The sequence below is a fragment of the Ranitomeya imitator genome, chromosome 2 (assembly GCF_032444005.1).
Source record: "Ranitomeya imitator isolate aRanImi1 chromosome 2, aRanImi1.pri, whole genome shotgun sequence".
Lineage (NCBI taxonomy): Eukaryota > Metazoa > Chordata > Amphibia > Anura > Dendrobatidae > Ranitomeya > Ranitomeya imitator.
The window spans coordinates 131,700,532-131,721,264 of NC_091283.1; the positions used below are offsets into that span (position 1 = coordinate 131,700,532).

Genomic DNA, 20,733 nt, shown 5'->3' on the forward strand with positions numbered 1-20,733 from the left:
AAACAACCACATGTCAGATTTCATCAATCCGGGTATCATTTTAATCAGTATAACGGCGCCAGCCTGACACTGTCTGTAGGTTATTGTGCACAATCCTGCTGACAGGTTCCCTTTAAGACCCATTTACACAATAGAATATACTATGATATTGTTACTGTTCAGCTCTGTGCACATTGTGACGTTTCACTATATATATCCCAAAAATAACTCCGGCACACTAAAAAATCCAGATGAATAGTAGTTTATTTTTTATTTTTTAAAAAAAAGTGATATTTCATTCCATAACGTATCACGCACACGGTAACTGTACAAGATAGGTGATTCAGGTATAAGAATTCGACGTGTCAGCTTATCATAAGCCTTTTTCAAGAAATACCTATATCTGAAATAACATGAACATTGAAAAGTTCTCAATCACATGTCAAAAGAATTACATAACAAAATTTGTGAACAAACTATCTAGTTTCCAAAAACTGGATAGTAGAGATTAAGATATACATATAGGCGGAAATACATCCATCACAATCTTAAAATACCAGATTATCATTATTTGTTTTGGTTCCATTATATACTTCAGGAAATACTCCCCATAGTCAAAACATTTGGCCACTACCATACATCTAAAATAACAACTACGAAACCTATGACTCCTAAAAGTAGCACTCCCAAAAGTTTTTGTCCTCAACTGCTTTAAACCTTACAGTATAGGTATGTCTAATGTTGGCTCCCCGAGCTTTGTTGCCAAGCCCGCAACTTTTCCAGCACATGTCAGCTGAGTTTATCAGCCAATATGTGCTTCTGACAGCCACGGGTGGAATCACGGTCCACCCGTTGTTATTAACGTTAAATGCCGCTGTCAAATCTCTGACAGCAGCATTCAGCATGTTCGCGCCGGAAGTGCGTCACTAATCTCGCCCATTTCACCCTGTGGTTGTCATTGCCGGATAACTTTTTTATTTTTGAGGGCTTGTTTATTCCGGGATGAGTTGTACTTTCGAACGACACCATTGGTTTTACCATATCATATAACAGAAAACGGGGCAAAAATTCCAAGTGCGGTGAAATTTCAAAAAAAGTGCAATCCCACACTTGTTTTTTTGTTTGGATTTTTTACTAGTCACTAAATGCTAAAACTGACCTGCCATTATGATTTTCCAGGTCATTAAGAGTTCACAGATACCAAGCATATCTAGGTTATTTTTTTATCTAAGTGGTGAGAAAAAAATTCAAAGCGTTGTATAAAAAAATAGAAAAAAAATAGTTGCCATTTTCCGAAAGCCGTAGCGTCTCCATTTTTCGTGATCTGGGGTTGGGAGAGGGCTTATTTTTTTTGCACGTCGATCTGGAGTTTTTATTGATATTATTTTGGTGGAGATATAATCTTTTGATCGCTCGTTATTGCATTTTATTGCAATGTTGCAGCGAGAAAAAAAACGTAATTCTGGAATTTCGATTTTTTTTTTCTCACTGCGTCGTTCACCGATTTGATTAATTCTTTTTTTTATATATTGATAGATTGGGCGATTCTGAACGATACCAAATATGTGTATATTTGATTTTTTTTAATCGTGTTATTTTGAATGGGGTAAAAGGGGGGCGAGTTTAACTTTTTTTTTTAAACATCCTATAATCGCCCTATCAATATATAAAAAGAATTAATCCGATCGGTAAACAGTATAACGAGGGAAAAAAAAAAACAAAATAAAAAAAAAACCGCCAGAATTAAGTTTTTTTAGTTGCCACAACATTACATTAAAATGTAACAGTGAATGATCAAAAGATTGTATCTACAACAATATGGTATCAACAAAACAGTCAGCTCGGTACGCAAAAAATAAGCCCTCGCCCAGCTCCGGATCACAAAAAATGGAGACGCTACGTGTCTCGGAAAATGGCAACTGTTTTTTTAACTTTAGATTTTTTCCAAACTTGAAAAAAAAAACTAAATGTTTCTACAAACTCATAATGACCTAGAGAATAATAATGACAGGTCAGTTTTAGCATTTAGTGGACATGGTAAAAATAAAATAAAATGTGAAATTGCACTTTTTTAAATTTCATTGCATTTTGAAATTTTTCCAGTTTTTTAGTACACTATATGGCAAAAATCAATAGTGTTGTTAAAAAGTACTGTACAACTCATCCAGCAATAAACAAGCCTTCACATGGCCACTTTAATGGAAAAATAAAAAAGTGATGGCTCTGGGAAGAAAGGGAGCAAAAAACAGGAATTGAGAAACCCAAGGTGGTGAAGGGGTTAATATATATTTCAATCATATTATATACCACTGTGTACTTACAATTGCTCCTTCTGCCTTTCTTCCCAGTTAATTATCCTTTTATTTGCTTTATGTAGAAACAGGAAGTCTTTTTCCTGCATGAGTCATCCCGTTGATCTCCTGACCCTGCTGCTCTGCTCCTCCCCCTTGCCAGGGACTTTGCAGTGATGCAGAACTGTAGTTGTAATGAATATTCATGCAGGGAAAAGACCTCCTGTTTCTACACATAGCTTAGAAGGACGCAGCTTGTCAGTTTTTAAATTGAGTGATATAGTCCTAATGGAAAAGGAAAATTAACTGGGTAGAAGGGCAAAATGAGCAACTGTAAGTACAAAGTGCTATATACTATGAGGATTCCAATATATTAAGAGGATATATGGGAGTGCTTCTTTAATGACTTAGGACACACTAGTTTGTCCCTATGTGGGGTTACCAAAATGGACTTAAGAGCCTAGCCCGCACTATATAAGGCTAATGCCAGCTGTGCTACACAGTCATCACCAACCTATGGCTATGTGCACACGTTGCGAATTTGACGCTGCGGATTCGCAGCAGTTTTCCATTCTTTGTACAGTACCATGTAAAATTATGGAAAACAAAATCCGCAGTGCACATGCTGCGGAAAAAAAATGAGCGGAAATGCAGCTGTGTTTTTTCCGCAGCATGTTGATTCTTTGTGCAGATTCCGCCGCGGTTTACACCTGCTCCTCAGTAGGAATCCGCAGGTGTAAAACCACAGGTGGAATCTGCACAAAAACCGCGGTAAATCTGCAGTGCGCTTTACCTGCGGATTTCGCAAAAACTGCGCGGAAAAATCTGCACACCAATCTGCAACGTGTGCACATAGCCTAAATGTGCTCTGATCACTAATTTAACCATTTAAATGCTGCTGTCAATTTCTGACAGTGGTGTTTAGATTACTTAATTGATAATGTGAAAATGCTCCCATCAGCCAACCTCAATGCGATACCATGGCAGCCAGGGGGCCTGCTGAAGGACAATGTATCTGCAGTGTAAGGCTGTGTGCACCCGTTCTGGATTTTTCGCTATAAAATACGCGATAAAAACGTATCCATTAAGCATCCTATTAATAGAATGCAATCCGCAATTTTTGTGCATATGTTGCGTTTTTTTTCCATGAAAAAAATGCAGCATGTTCATTAATTTTGCGGATTTCCCGCTATTTACTGCATTGGGAAGCTCCGGAAGAAAAAAAAACGAGAAAAATCCGCGCAAAAAACGCATGCAGATTTCCTGCGGAAAAAGTCCGGTTTTGTTCAGGAAATTTCTGCAAATAATCCTGAAGTGTGCACATAGCCTTAGTCCTTCTGTGAGTCACTGGCCGAGTGACATGGAACATCGATTTCTCTAAATATTGTAATACGATGGGATTTCAATATATAGTATAAACGAGGATACAAACACTGGTTTAAAGTCCCCTAAGTATCACTGTGGCCATAAAAGGCTGATGTAGGGAAGAAAAAAAAATCAAAAACGCCAGAATTGTGTCTTTGCGGCCACCTCATCACTGACAAACTATCATAATGTATGTACGCCAAAATGGTATCAATTAAAAATGTTATGTCATGAAAGCCCTACAGCCAGAGGCCACTAATGAGCTGCTAGTAGCAACCACTGAAATACCACAGGGCTCAAGTGACAATCTCACGCTCGCCTCCTTAGACTGGCACCTGTACAGGAGTCGAGTGCAAGCTGTTATTTTTCATTGGGGAATGTAGTATTTAAGAAGGGGTTGTCTGAGTGGACTTATCTAGGCCTGCACAAGATCGATCTTCCTACAGATCGTTTATTCATCAAATCGCCATGGCTCGAAGTTGAGCCAACGGCTTTTAAGAATTTTAAAAAATGTGAGTAGTGGGCAACCGTTTAAAAAAAAAACATAATTACCGTATATACTCGAGTATAAGCCGACCCGAGTATAAGCCGACCCCCCTAATTTTGCCACAAAAAACTGGGAAAACTTATTGACTCGAGTATAAGCCTAGGGTGGAAATGCAGCATTTACCGGTGAATTTCAAAAATAAAAATAGATCATTATTTCCCCATAGCTGTGCCATATAGTGCTCTGCACCGTTCATTATTTCCCCATAGCTGTGCCCCATACAGTGCTCTGCACCGTTCATTGTGCCCCATAGCTGTGCCATATACGGTGCTCTGCACCGTTCATTGTGCCCCATTGCTGTGCCCCATATACAGTGCTCTGCACCGTTCATTGTGCCCCATTGCTGTGCCATATACGGTGCTCTGCACCGTTCATTGTGCCCCATTGCTGTGCCATATACAGTGCTCTGCACCGTTCATTGTGCCCCATTGCTGTGCCCCATATACAGTGCTCTGCACCGTTCATTGTGCCCCATAGATGTGCCATATACGGTGCTCTGCACCGTTCATTGTGCCCCATTGCTGTGCCATATACGGTGCTCTGCACCGTTCATTGTGCCCCATTGCTGTGCCATATACAGTGCTCTGCACCGTTCATTGTGCCCCATTGCTGTGCCATATATGGTGCTCTGCACCGTTCATTGTGCCCCATTGCTGTGCCATATACGGTGCTCTGCACCGTTCATTGTGCCCCATTGCTGTGCCATATACAGTGCTCTGCACCGTTCATTGTGCCCCATATCTGTGCCCATATACGGTGCTCTGCTCCGTTCATTGTGCCCCATTGCTGTGCCATATACGGTGCTCTGCACCGTTCATTGTGCCCCATTGCTGTGCCATATACGGTGCTTTGCACCGTTCATTGTGCCCCATTGCTGTGCCATATACGGTGCTCTGCACCGTTCATTGTGCCCCATAGAAATCTCTGCCGCCGCTGCTGCAATAAAAAAAAAAACCACATACTCACCTCCCTTGATTGCAGCTCCCGGCGTCTCGTTCCGGCGCCTCCATCTTCCCGGCGTCTCTGCTCTGACTGATCAGGCAGAGGGCGCCGCGCACACTATATGCGTCATCGCGCCCTCTGCCTGAACAGTCAGAGCGCAGACGCCGGGAAGATGGAGGCGCCGGCCGGGAAGATGGAGCGGCGCCTGGAACGAGGACAGGTGAATATGCTATACTTACCTAGTCCTGGCGATCCTCGCGCGGTCCCTCTGCCTGGTCTTCGGTGCCGCAGCTCTTCCTGTCAGCGGTCACCGGCACCGCTGATTAGAGGAATGAATAGGCGGCTCCGCCCCTATGGGAGGTGGAGCCGCTTATTCATATCTCTAATGAGCGGTCCCACGTGACCGCTGAAGAGGGGAAGAAGCTGCAGCACAGAAGCCCGTGGGACGGCAGGGACAGCGCGAGGATCGCTGGGACTAGGTAAGTACACCTCAGCGCCCTCACCCCCTCACCCGCCGACCCTGCCACCCACATTGACTCGAGTATAAGCCGAGAGCGGCACTTTCAGCCCAAAAATTTGGGCTGAAAATCTCGGCTTATACTCGAGTATATACGGTAGTTAATCTTGCAATAGTCACACTACCCACTGGGGCTTTTTTTGGACTCACACTTGTCCTTTCAGGAAGTTTTCCGCAGGCTCCTTAGGAGAGGCAGTACTACATTAACCGGTAACGCCTCTATACACAGTATCCATCGACCACAATAGGGGATTTCATAGCTGACCCCACTCCTTCTCCCTTCACAATGACCTTTGCACATGCTCATTAGAAGCTTCAATACAAAATATAGGGTGACAGTCTGTTCATTGCTGGTACTGTATGTGCATTTCCCAAGACAACTGTTAGAAGTTTGTTCTAAAAAAGCCCCAGTAGCCACAGTGTGAAAAATTTTTTTTTTATTATTATTTTTAATCAAGATTGTGATACGGGGGAAAAAAATGCCAAAAATGTTTAAAAATACATTTAACACTGAAACCTGATTTAAACAACGGGTCATTTCCTGATGACATTCCCACTACTTTTGATTGCTGCATCTCCTGCTGGTCTTCCGTTTTACTTCACTGCAGACATCACCTATTAGGGCTCATACTCACTTGCGAGGAAAAAAAAAAATCATACTCTCCAAACAGTTAATCCCCGACGCCCTCGATCTCCTGCAAAAAAATAATAAAAAACCAACACAAATACTCCCTTGTCCAACATAATCCATTTAATAATGAGTGTCCCACGACGATCTCCTGTGTAGAACAGTCACATCAGAAGATGTGACAGCTCCACATAGCTCTGGTGATACAGTGACAGGAGATATGCCTCCCGCCGTGTATAAATCAGCTGCCTAGAGTTCATGCTGTCACATGCAGCACCGCTGTGTGAGAAAATTCTCAGGCAGCGATAGAGTCGTAAAGTGAGAGCACGAACTCAGATGGTACACTGATGCACTGCAGGAGCGATTATCTTCTGTCAGTGCATCGGAGGCCAGGTAGGGCAGTCACATCTCCCGATAAGACTGCTCTACACGGGAGATCGTCGTAGGATATTCGTTATTAAATGGATTACATTGAAACAGGGAGTATGTGTTGGTTTACTTTTTTTTCCCTCAAGAGATTCAGGGTGTCGCATGGATTAGGTGTAATAATAAAAATGGCAAACTGTATTGTGTTTTATTTCTTTAACGCCTTCGCTATGTAGCAGAGCCGATTCAGTGGTGCCAGCTTCTATCCTCCCATGGAGGCTATTGAAGAATGTCACAAGTTAAAAAAAAAAAATGTTTAAAAATATGAAAAAAATATAAAAGTTTAAATCACCCCCCTTTAGCCCCATCCTAAATAAAATTAAGAAAAAAAAAAAAAAACTACACATTTGGTATCTCCGCATTCAGAATCGCCTGATCAAAAAAAAAAAAGCATTAACCTGATTGCTAAACCGCGTAGCGAGAAAAAAATTTGAACCGCCAGAATTACGTTTTTTGGTCGCCGCGACATTGCATTAAAATGCAATAACAGGCGATCAAAAGAACATATCTGCACAAAAGTGCATTAAAAACGTCAGCTCGGCACGCAAAAAGTAAGACCTCATCCGACCCCAGATCACGAAAAATGGAGACGCTACAGGTATCGGAAAATGGCGCAATTTTTTTTCTTTAGCAAAGTTTGAAATTTTTTTTCACCACTTAAGATAAAAAAAATAACCTAGACATGTTTGGTGTCTATAAACTCGTAACGACCTGGAGAATCATAATATCAGGTCAGTTTTAGCATTTAGTGAAGCTAGAAAAAAAGCCAAACAAAAAACAAGTGTGGGATTGCACTTTTTTTGCAATTTCACCACACTTGGAATTTTTTTCCCACGTTTTCTAGTACAAGACATGGTAAAACCAATGGTGTTGTTCAAAAGTACAACTCGTCCCGCAAAAAGTCAGCCCTCACATGACCATATTGACGGAAAAATAAAAAAGTTATGGCTCTGGGAAGGAGGGGAGCAAAAAACGAAAAAGGGCTGCGGCGGGAAGGGGTTAAAATACTTTATTCTGGCTGTGTCTTTATTTAACATGTAACAACTATAAGATTAGTAATGGATAGGTGTCTTATTGACACCTCTCAATTACTAAGCCATGGGGTTGATATCACCAAATACAAAGGTGACATCAACACGTCCACCTATTACCCCACATGAAACCGCTACAGGGCAAATGGGAAGAGCAAGGCTAAGTGCCGGAATTGGCGTATCTTAGAAATGCACCTTTTCTGGAGCGGCAGAGAGCTGGTATTTGTAGCCGGGTTGGGTAATATCCATGGCCCCTTCCTAGGCTATTAAAGGGACACTGTCACCTGAATTTGGAGGGAACAATCTTCAGCCATGGAGACGGGGTTTTTGGGTGTTTGATTCACCATTTCCTTACCCGCTGGCTGCAATATTGGATTGAAGTTCATTCTCTGTCCTCCATAGGACACGCCTGTACAAGGCAAGATTGCTTTGTGCAGGCATGTACTACGGAGGACAGAGAATGAACTTCAATCCAATATTGCAGCCAGCGGGTAAGGAAAGGGTGAATCAAACACCCAAAAACCCCGCCTCCATGGCTGAAGATTGTTCCCTCCAAATTCAGGCGACAGAGTCCCTTTAATATCAGCCCACAGCTGTCTGCATAGCCTTTGCTGGTTATTAATTTTAGGGGCACCCCACATCATTTTTTGGTGACCTCCCCTATTTTAATGGTCAGTAAAGGCTAAATATACAGATGTGGGCATAGACTAGGAAGATCCATGTGTATTACCCCCTTCCCAGGCTATAAACATCGCCCCTCCCGTCACTGTCTTTGCCTCTGCTGGTTAGGAAAATTACATGGGAGCAATTCTTATCCACTATATAATTGTCTAAGGGTCACTTTCGTCTTTCTGTCTGTCCTTCTGTCACGGATATTCATTGGTCGTGGCCTCTGTCTGTCATGGAATCCAAGTCGCTGATTGGTCGTGGGCGTTTTGCCAATCAGCGACGGCCACAGTCCGGCGGCAATATGGCCGCTCTTTCCTCCCCGCAGTCAGTGCCCGCTCCATACTCCGCAGCTATTAACCCTGTGTGACCAACTTTTTACTATTGATGGTGCGTATGCAGCATCAATCGTAAAAAGATCTAATGTTACAAATAATAATAAAAAAAAAAAAACGTTATTCTCATCCTCCGACATGGCGTCCTGTCCTCGGCAGTGCAAGCGGCAGGATCCGATGCTAAGGATGCTATGCGAGAAGGACCTGCCATGACATCACGGTCATGTGACTGTGACGTCATCACAGGTCCTGCGCTCATACCAACCCTGAGACCGGAAGCTGACGAATGCACCGCACACAGGCGACAGGACTACAAGGGGCCCTTGGATGGTGAGTATATGTTTATTTTTTAACCTGTTAGATACGTGGCTGGGCAATATACTACGTGGACATGCATATTCTAGAATACCCGATGCGTTAGAATCGGGCCACCATCTAGTGTATGTGTAAATATATATTTTTTTTCTTTATAATTAACCAGATATTGCGTTTCACGCAGATTTCATGTGTGTGGGTGTCTTTATTTAACTCTTTATGCACCATTTTATTATGTTCATTACTAAACATAGGGCTTTGTATTATCTCTCTCATATATTCACTTATATCTAAGCCTACAGCCTGCAGTGATCCTCAACCTAAGCCTACAGTGATCCTCAACCTGATCAACTGAACCGCAGCACAACCCTCCTCCTAGTCCTCACCCATCCCCTGCAGACTGAGCCCTCGCGGGCAGGCTCCTCCCTCCTTATGTACCTGTATGCATTGTTTTCTTTGCTCACGTTTAATTGTATTTGTCTATATTTGCCTCCTTTTCACATGTAAAGCGCCATGGAATAAATGGCGCTATAAAAATGTATAATAAATATTTGTTTTGTGTGTGTAAACATATGTGAACATGGAATGTATTGATATTATGGAATTCAATGGAGTATGTAAAAGAGGTTGGACAAGGAAATTACATCACATTTTTTGTGTTAAATATATCTTTATTTAGCTTACAAAAACGCATAAAAATCCGCACGAAAATCGACATCAAATACGCACGGATTTTCAACAGGCTTTTCTGCCAAGAGAGTAAGAATCTGCACAGAAAATTCCACAACGTCTGCACATACCCTTAGGCTGTGTGCACACGTAGCAGATTTTTCGCTGGTTTTTTTCGCTATAAAAACGCTATAAAACCGCAAAAATAACGCTCACATTAAGCATCCTATTTAATAGAATGCAATCCGCTCTTTTTGTGCACATGCTGCATTGTTTTCCTGAGCGGAATTGCATTCCAGAAAAAAACGCAGCATGTTCATTAAATTTGCGAATCGCAGGGATTCCGCACACATAGGAATGCATTGATCTGCTTACTTCCCGCATGGGGCTATGCCCACCATGCGGGAAGTAAGCAGATTACGTGCGGTTGGTACCCAGGGTGGAGGAGAGGAGACTCTCCTCCACGGACTGGGCACCATATAATTGTTAAAAAAAATAAGAATTAATATAAAAAATAGTGATATACTCACCTTCTGTTGGCCCCCAGTCTTCCCGCCTCTCAGTGGTGCACGCGGCTGCTTCCGTTCCCATGGATGCTTTGTGTGAAGGACCTGCGATGACATCGCGGTCACGTGACCGTGACGTCATCACAGGTCCTGCACACAAAGCATCTATAAGAACGGAAGCCGCCGCGTGCATCGCTGAGAAGATCGGCTGCCTTCGGAAGGTGAGAGTAACCATTTTTTTTTTAATTATTTTTAAAATTACATCTTTTTACTATTGATGATGCATAGGCAAGTGTTTGACAAGTGTGACCAACCTGCCAGTTTTCCAAGCGATGCTACATATCGCTTGGAAAACGCTAGCATTCTGCAAGCTAATTATGCTTGCAAAACGCTAGTTTTTAGCAGGAATATGCATGCCAATTCCGCATGCGATATACCCACGGCAGGAGTTGCAGAATTGCCGCGGAAATTTCCGTGCAATTCTCTGACGTGTGCACTTAGCCTTAATCTGCAGGTAACTGCAGATTACTGAAAGTGTGGCTATAGGAAGAAAATGGATTTATTGCCTCCCAGGATTTCTTAACTTTCAGCCATGAGCACGATGTTTACAGCCGTGCTCACATTATAGTGAGTGGTGACTGTAGCTGCTCCCCGCAGAGCCTTTATGGCTGAAAGATGGTGGCTACTGGTAAAAAAAAAATAAGTCAATTTTCTCCTGTTAACTGCACTTTCAGTAAGGCAGCACTGTAAAGCTATTTACCAGCAGATTAGCCCTATATCTCTATTTCTGCAAATAAAAGTGAGTGTTCCGAGGTGATTAGTTCCTTTTAAGTAGAATAAAATAAAACATTGTCCCCAAAGTACAACTTCTTATTAACCCCTTTACCCCCAAGGGTGGTTTGCACGTTAATGACCAGGCCAATTTTTACAATTCTGACCACTGTCCCTTTATGAGGTTATAACTCCGAAACGCTTCAACGGATCCTGGTGATTCTAACATTGTTTTCTCGTGACATATTGTACTTCATGATAGTGGTAAAATTTCTTTGATAGTACCTGCGTTTATTTGTGAAAAAAACGGAAATTTGGCGAAAATTTTGAAAATTTCGCAATTTTCAAACTTTGAATTTTTATGCAATTAAATCACAGAGATATGTCACACAAAATACTTAATAAGTAACATTTCCCACATGTCTCCTTTACATCAGCATAATTTTGGAACCAATTTTTTTTTTTGTTAGGGAGTTATAAGGGTTAAAAGTTGACCAGCAATTTCTCATTATTACAACACCATTTTTTTTTAGGGACCACGTCTCATTTGAAGTCATTTTGAGGGGTCTATATGATAGAAAATGCCCAAGTGTGACACCATTCTAAAAACTGCACCCCTCAAGGTGCTCAAAACCACATTCAAGAAGTTTATTAACCCTTCAGGTGTTTAATAGGAATTTTTGGAATGTTTAAATAAAAATGAACATTTAACTTTTTTACACAAAAAATTTACTTCAGCTCCAATTTGTTTTATTTTACCAAGGGTAACAGGAGAAATTGGACCCAAAAAGTTGTTGTCCAATTTGTCCTGAGTACGCTGATACCCCATATGTGGCAGTAAACCACTGTTTGGGCGCATGGGAGAGCTCGGAAGGGAAGGAGCACAGTTTGACTTTTCAATGCAAAATTGACAGAAATTGAGATGGGACGCCATGTTGAGTTTGGAGAGCCACTGATGTGCCTAAACATTGAAACTCCCACAAGTGACACCATTTTGGAAAGTAGACCCCCTAAGGAACTTATCTGGATGTGTGGTGAGCACTTTGACCCACCAAGTGCTTCACAGAAGTTTATAATGCAGAACCGTAAAAATAAAAAATCATATTTTTTCACAAAAATTATATTTTTGCCCCCAATTTTTTATTTTTCCAAGGGTAAGAGAAGAAATTGGACCTCAAAAGTTGTTGTCCAATTTGTCCTGAGTACGCTGATACCCCATATGTGGCAGTAAACCACTGTTTGGGCGCATGGGAGAGCTCGGAAGGGAAGGAGCACAGTTTGACTTTTCAATGCAAAATTGACAGAAATTGAGATGGGACGCCATGTTGCGTTTGGAGAGCCACTGATGTGCCTAAACATTGAAACCCCCACAAGTGACACCATTTTGGAAAGTAGACCCCCTAAGGAACTTATCTAGAGGTGTGGTGAGCACTTTGACCCACCAAGGGCTTCACAGAAGTTTATAATGCAGAGCCATAAAAATAAAACAAATTTTTTTTCCCACAAAAATTATTTTTTAGCCCCCAGTTTTGTATTTTCCCTAGGGTAACAGGAGAAATTGGACCCCAAAAGTTGTTGTCCAATTTGTCCTGAGTACGCTGATACCCCATATGTGGGGGGGAACCACCGTTTGGGCGCATGGGAGTGTTCGGAAGGGAAGGAGCGCCATTTGGAATGCAGACTTAGATGGAATGGTCTGCAGGCGTCACATTGCGTTTGCAGAGCCCCTAATGTACCTAAACAGTAGAAACCCCCCACAAGTGACACCATTTTGGAAAGTAGACCCCCTAAGGAACTCATCTTGATGTGTTGTGAGAGCTTTGAACCCCCAAGTATTTCACTACAGTTTATAACGCAGAGCCATGCAAATAAAAAATATTTTTTTTTCCACAAAAATTATATTTTAGCCCCCAGTTTTGTATTTTTCCAAGGTTAGCAGGAGAAATTGGACCCTAAATGTTGTTGTCCAATTTGTCCTGAGTACGCTGATACCCGATATGTGGGGGGGAACCACCGTTTGGGCGCATGGGAGGGCTCGGAAGGGAAGGAGCATCATTTGGAATGCAGACTTAGATGGATTGGTCTGCAGGCGTCACATTGCGTTTGCAGAGCCCCTAATGTACCTAAACAGTAGAAACCCCCCACAAGTGACCCCATATTGGAAACTAGACCCCTCAATGAACTTATCTAGATGTGTTGTGAGAACTTTGAACCCCCAAGTGTTTCACTACAGTTTATAACGCAGAGCCGTGAAAATAAAAAATCTTTTTGTTTTCCCACAAAAATTATTTTTTAGCCCCCAGTTTTGTATTTTCCCAAGGGTAACAGGAGAAATTGGTCCACAAAAGTTGTTGTCCAATTTGTCCTGAGTACGCTGATACCCCATATGTTGGGGTAAACCCCTGTTTGGGCACACAGGAGAGCTCGGAAGGGAAGGAGCACTGTTTTACTTTTTCAACGCAGAATTGGCTGGAATTGAGATCGGACGCCATGTCGTGTTTGGAGAGCCCCTGATGTGCCGAAACAGTGGAAACCCCCCAATTATAACTGAAACCCTAATCTAAACACACCCCTAACCCTAATTCCAACGGTAACCCTAACCACACCTCTAACCCTGACACACCCCTAACCCTAATCCCAACCCTATTCCCAACTGTAAATGTAATCTAAACCCTAACCCTAACTTTAGCCCCAACCCTAACTGTAGCCCCAACCCTAGCCCTAACCCTAGCCCTAACCCTAGCCCTAACCCTAGCCCTAACCCTAGCCCTAACCCTAGCCCTAACCCTAGCCCTAACCCTAGCCCTAACCCTAGCCCTAACCCTAGCCCTAACCCTAGCCCTAACCCTAATGGGAAAATGGAAATAAATACATTTTTTTTTATTTTTCCCTAACTAAGGGGGTGATGAAGGGGGGTTTGATTTACTTTTATAGCGAGTTTTTTAGCGGATTTTTATGATTGGCAGCCGTCACACACTGAAAGACCCTTTTTATTGCAAAAAATATTTTTTGCAATACCACATTTTGAGAGCTATAATTTTTCCATATTTTGGTCCACAGAGTCATGTGAGGTCTTGTTTTTTGCGGGACGAGTTGACGTTTTTATTGAAAACATTTTTGGGCACGTGACATTTTTTTATCGCTTTTTATTCCGATTTTTGTGAGGAAGAATGACCAAAAGCCAGCTATTCATGAATTTCTATTGGGGGAGGCGTTTATACCGTTCCGCGTTTGGTAAAATTGATAAATCAGTTTTATTCTTCGGGTCAGTACGATTACAGCGATACCTCATTTATATCATTTTTTTTATGGTTTGGTGCTTTTATACGATAAAAACTATTTTACAGAAAAAATAATTATTTTTGCATCGCTTTATTCTCAGGACTATAACTTTTTTATTTTTTTGCTGATGATGCTGTATGGCGGCTCTTTTTTTGCGGGACAATATGACGCTTTCAGCGGTACCATGGTTATTTATATCTGTCCTTTTGATCGCGTGTTATTCCACTTTTTGTTCGGCGGTATGATAATAAAGCGTTGTTTTTTGCCTCGTTTTTTTTTTTTTTTTCTTACGGTGTTTACTGAAGGGGTTAACTAGTGGGACAGTTTTATAGGTCGGGTCGTTACGGACGCGGCGATACTAAATATGTGTACTTTTATTGTTTTTTTTTTTTTTATTTAGATGAAGAAATGTATTTATGGGAATAATATTTTATTTTTTTTTCATTATTTTGGAATATTTTTTTTTATTTTTTTACACATTTGGAAAAAATTTTTTTTACTTTTTTACTTTGTCCCAGGGGGGGACATCACAGATCAGTGATCTGACAGTTTGCACAGCACTCTGTCAGATCACTGATCTGACATGCAGCGCTGCAGCCTTCACAGTGCCTGCTCTGAGCAGGCTCTGTGAAGCCACCTCCCTCCCTGCAGGACCCGGATCCGCGGCCATCTTGGATCCGGGGCTCGAGCAGGGAGTGAGGTGAGGAGACCCTCGCAGCAACGCGATCACATCGCGTTGCTGCGGGGGGCTCAGGGAAGCCCGCAGGGAGCCCCCTCCCTGCGCGGTGCTTCCCTGCACCGCCGGCACATCGCGATCATCTTTGATCGTGGTGTGCCAGGGGTTAATGTGCCGGGGGCGGTCCGTGACCGCTCCTGGCACATAGTGCCGGATGTCAGCTGCGATAAGCAGCTGACACCCGGCCGCGATCGGCCGCGCTCCCCCCGTGAGCGCGGCCGATCGGCTATGACGTACTATCCCGTCCAGGGTCAGATAAGCCCAGGGCACCTCGACGGGATAGTACGTCTAAGGTCACAGAGGGGTTAATAAATACCTGGAGGCGAGAAAAAAAAAAAAAACTCTCTCTTCTCCGCTGGTGTCATTATCCAGGGAGAGGAAAGGCAGTATAGCTTTTCCCATTCACGCATGAATGTCATAGGAAGTGGAATCAAATCTGTGATCCAGTTTTATTCCAGAGTAATCAATGTATTTCTTAGGCTACGTTCACATTTGCGTCTTTGGACGCAGCGTCGTGGACGCAACGCACGACGCACGAAAGACGCAAGTAAAACGCAGGCATTTTTTACGCATGCGTTCAAATATATATATATATATATATATATATATATATATATATATATATATATATATATATATATATATATAATGGTCTTTTAAGTGTTTATTTTTTAAGTAAAGAACGCATGCGTCGTAAAACACACAACAACGCAAGTACTTGCGTTTTCTGCGTTGCCAATACACTTCAATGGAGTTTTTGACGCATCGACGACGCAAATGCAACGCAAGTGCGACGCACGCGCTTTTTTAAAGATTTTGGACGCAGAAAAAATGCAACATGTTGCGTTTGCCGCGCCCTGCCAGGTGCGTCGAAACGACGCATGCGTCGCGAAACGTACCAAAACGCATGACAACGCATGCCTATGCGTTTCCAATGTTAAAGATAGGGATGCATGACGCATGCGTTGTTTTGCGGCGACAACGCTGCGTCCAAAGATGCGAATGTGAACGTAGCCTTATATGTAACTGGGCTGTTCAGGTCTATGGGGCAGACACTGATCAGCCTGAGAGTCTGACTCCAAATTATTGTAAATGATAGGGGAAGTTACCAGTGTGGTGTGTAATGATCGCTCTCTGCAGAGCAGGGTGTGATTACACCTAACAAATCTGCAGGTTGCTTCCAGCTCACAGGCAGACAGGATTACAATACAGCAGAACTGTGAGAGCTACAGTAGATGTGTTTGTAAGGAGACAAAGTTCAGTTCTCCTGTTCTGTGTTAGTTACATTTCTCACACTGATAACTCCCCGCTCATTTATAATAAATCTCTGGAGGCAGATTCTCAGGGAAATCAATCTACGGCCGATAGATCTTAACAGCTCATTTACACATAAAGATTTCCTATGGCCTACATGCCCATGGCTTAAAGGGAACCTGTCACCCCCAAAATCTAAGATGAGCTAAGCCCACCAGCATCAGGGGCTTATCTACAGCATTCTGGAATGCTGTAGATAAGCCCCCGATGTATGCTGAAAGATGAGAAAAAGAGGTTAGATTATACTCACCCAGGGGCGGTCCGGTACGATGGGCGTCGCGGTCCGGGGCCTCCTATCTTCATAGGATGTCGTCCTCTTCTTGTCTTCAGGCTCCGGCGTACTTTGTATGCCCTGTTGAGGGCAGAGCAAAGTACTGCAGTGCGCAGGTGCTGGGCCTCTGACCTTTCCCGGCGCCTGCGCACTGCAGTACTTTGCTCTGCCCTTAACAGGGCAAAGTACTCCTGCGCCGGAGCTGCAGCGTGAAGACAAGAAGAGGACGGCGCTGGACCGGACCACATCGGGACCGCCCCTGGGTGAGTATAATATAACCGCTTTTTCTCATCTTTCAGGATACATCGAGGGCTTATCTACAGCATTACAGAATGCTGTAGATAAGCCCCTGATGCTGGTGGGCTTAGCTCATCTTCGATTTTGGGGGTGACAGTTTCCCTTTAAGAGTTGTTTATCTTACTGACAAATTCCCTTTAAACATGGAGCTGTCCAATATAGGACAACCTCTTTAAAGGGAACCTGTCACCCCCACGGGCGTTTGAAACTAAAATTTTTCCTAAATACCTTTCTTCAGTCCTGGAGGCAGGCCTTTCGCCCCTGCTGCAGACGCCTCACAGCCGTCACTCAAGTCTTCTTGGCGCCGCCTCCTCAGCGCCGTTTTGAAAGGAGCCGGCGCTTGCGCTCTTTTGTTATGCCTTGGGAAGGCGCAGTGAGCGCTGCCCGTCCTCATATGCACAAAGGATATAGTACACCGCACACTCTTTTGTTGTATGCAAAGTAGTGGAGAATTTATTTACAAATGGAACTGTGTTACATGAAAAAGCGACCAGAGGTAATTATAATGACGTTTCGGCCCTACCAGGGCCTTAATCATACAATCGCTTAGATGTGCACAGAGAAGAGGAGAGGAGAAGGTCCTTGTAGAAAAAGGCATACACTGGGATGCCTAGCAATTGTGCGTGTAGTAACGCAAAGGAAGCCCTGAGGTGGGTACTGCTAAATGGAGAGGCTAAGCGGCGCTCCCGCGCCCTGCTGCTGTTGCAACAGCAGCAGGGCGCGGGAGCGCCGCTTAGCCTCTCCATTTAGCAGTACCCACCTCAGGGCTTCCTTTGCGTTACTACACGCACAATTGCTAGGCATCCCAGTGTATGCCTTTTTCTACAAGGACCTTCTCCTCTCCTCTTCTCTGTGCACATCTAAGCGATTGTATGATTAAGGCCCTGGTAGGGCCGAAACGTCATTATAATTACCTCTGGTCGCTTTTTCATGTAACACAGTTCCATTTGTAAATAAATTCTCCACTACTTTGCATACAACAAAAGAGTGTGCGGTGTACTATATCCTTTGTACACGTGGGGCTTACAGAGCCCACTACACCAGCACCTCGCTCCTTATCCTGAGTGCGCGCCAATTTTCTCTACGTCCTCATATGCAGTCCAGCTGACTGTGCGCCCGCCCTGCCTGTGAATCCCAGCCCCGCAGTGTCTTCTGATTTATTCACACTGCGGGGCTGGGATTCACAGGCAGGGCGGGCGCACAGGCGCAGTCAACGAGATTGCATATGAGGACAGAAGACGGGCAGCGCTCACTGCGCTTGCCCAAGGCATGACAAAAGAGCGCAGGCTGATTTCAAAACAGTGCCGAGGAGGCGGCGCCCGGCGCCAAGACTTGAGTGACGGCTGTGAGGCCTCTGCAGCAGGGGGGAAAGGCCTGCCTCCAGGACTGAAGAAAGGTATTTATGACAAATTACAAAACTGAGTATTTCTGCAGTTACAGCACCAATAACTAAAAGAGCCACCTTATAATAATAATAATAATTACTGCTGCACAAGGTGGCTCTTTCAGTTTCAAACGCCTGGGAGGGGCTGACAGGTTCCCTTTAATGGGAACCTGTCACCCCGTTTTTTCAGATTGAGATAAAAATACTGTTAAATAGGGCCTGCGCTGTGCGTTACAATAGTGTATGTAGTGTACCCCGATTCCCCACTTATGCTGCGAAATACATTACCAAAGTTGCCGTTTTCGCCTGTCAATCAGGCTGGTCAGGTCAGGTGGGCGTGGTGACATCGCTGTTTCTTCCCCAGCTTTCCGTTGGTGGCGTAGTGATGTGCGCATGTCCAAGTGACGAATCTACTGCGCACACGTGAAGAAACAGTGCGCGATCTGCGCTATTACCCTTGTCATCAGTGGGGGCGGCCATCTTTCTGGGGCCGCGCGTGCGCAGATGGAGTGCTCTGCTGCACGGGGCTTCAGGAAAATGGCCGCCCCCACCGATGACAAGGGTAATAGCGCAGATCGCGCGCTGTTTCTTCACGTGCGCGCAGTGGATTCGGCACTTGGACATGCGCACACCACTACGCCACCAACGGAAAGCTGGGGAAGAAACAGCGATGTCACCACGCCCACCTGACCTGACCAGCCTGATTGACAGGCGAAAACGGCAACTTTGGTAATGTATTTCGCAGCATAGGTGGGGAATCAGGGTACACTACATTCCCTATTGTAACGCACAGCGCAGGCCCTATTTAACAGTATTTTTATCTCAATCTGAAAAACCGGGGTGACAGGTTCCCTTTAAGGAATAACCTCCAGTATCAGTGCGGACGTCCTGCCACAACTCTGGTGCCTAAAATCTGACAAGTTGATTTTCTTTTTCTTTATATGCAAAATACACTGAAGTCATGCAAATGCTAAAAACTGAAAAAGAAAGTACGAAAAACAGATGGGAATCAGATCCAGGGCTCAGAACGCTCTGGGGGCAATGTGTGCATACGGAGGACCCCCAGCAGTAGTGTACACCCCCGCAGGCCCGGCTGTACAGATGCCCCACCACGTGTGGTACCAGCAGCCGCCGTCACATGTCACCCAGTGCCCGGGCACTGCCACCACCCCCGGCGTCTCCCCGGGCCCCGCGGCCTACCTACCTCATGGGCTCCGCTGTCATGTCTCTCCTCCGCCCGGCTCGTCTCTCGGCCTCCCGCTCACCAATGTCCGTCCATTCCCCGGAGACCCTGAAAGAGGGGGAGGGGATGACGAGAACAGTATAGAGACAAGTGAGACTCTCCTCAGAAGGCGGCGAGGCCTGTGCGCCGGGGGAACGTCACCGGACGGGCGGCGGAAGCAGCGCTCTACAGCCCGGTAACTGCCGCCCTCTCACTACAGCGCAGAGGATCGCTCCCTTCCCGGCCGGCCCGCTCTTCCCCGCCTCCCCGGATCACACAGACATTACTCGGCGAAGACCCAGAAACAAAGCAGTTACCGCCATCTTGTCGGGGGAGGGAGCAGAGAGACGCATCGAATTGGCGCTTTCTCCCCCCGCCCGCACTGCTGAGCGCTGATTGGACGAGCACGACTCTGGAAAGATTTTCTGACTGGCTAACGGCGCGGAACTGGGAGGCTGTTACCAGGGGGTGTGACGTCAGCAGTCGCCTGAAATCTGATTTGTCCAGCAGAAGGCACCGGTGGGTTCTGTGAGGTATAATGGACGTCTCCTGTGGCCGGGATCCGGTTCCTGTGGCGCCACGCACTCGTCCGTTAGGAGTACGGCAGCTCTCCCGTGACCGCTCCTGTTCCTTCCTTGTGCAGTATCGGCTGCTGCCACTGGTGGGCGGGGCAGCGCTCTGGACTCGGACTGACTCTGGACTGAGCTCGTTACGTCACGCGTTTGCAGCTTGGATCCGCACTGATTGACTGAGCTCGTTACAACACACGCGTTTGCAGCTCGACTTCTCACTGACTGATGAGGTCGTTACGTCACGCTTACGCGTTTGCAGCTCAGATCCACACTGACCGAGCTCGTTACGTCATGCTTACGCGTTTGCAGCTCAGATCCACACTGACTGAGCTCGTTACGTCATGCTTACGCGTTTGCAGCTCAGATCCACACTGACTGAGCTCGTTACGTCACGCTTACGCGTTTGCAGCTCAGATCCACACTGACCGAGCTCGTTACGTCATGCTTACGCGTTTGCAGCTCAGATCCACACTGACTGACTGAGCTCGTTACGTCATGCGCATTTGCAGCTCGAATCTGCGCTGACTGAGCTCGTTACGTCACACTCATGCGTTTGCAGCTCAGATCCACACTGACTGACTGAGCTTGTTACGTCACACGTTTCAGCTCGGTTCCACACTGACTGAGCTCGTTACCTCACACGTGTTTGCAGCTGGGCTCCTCACTG

The 20,733-nt window shown here is 44.8% G+C and overlaps 1 protein-coding gene across 1 annotated transcript in view; it reads right to left on the bottom strand.

The window, feature by feature from the left end:
* Nucleotides 1-19,837, bottom strand: part of ATRX (ATRX chromatin remodeler) — a 246,932-nt gene extending 227,095 nt beyond the window's left edge. Inside the window, exons 1-2 of the mRNA XM_069747241.1 lie at nucleotides 19,812-19,837; nucleotides 19,477-19,563 (exon numbers count right to left, since the gene is read on the bottom strand). Of these exons, the coding sequence (XP_069603342.1) occupies nucleotides 19,477-19,496 (20 nt within the window). The 5' untranslated portion in view covers nucleotides 19,497-19,563; nucleotides 19,812-19,837. The remainder of the gene's footprint in view (nucleotides 1-19,476; nucleotides 19,564-19,811) is intronic.
* Between the last annotated feature and the right edge of the window lie 896 nt (nucleotides 19,838-20,733).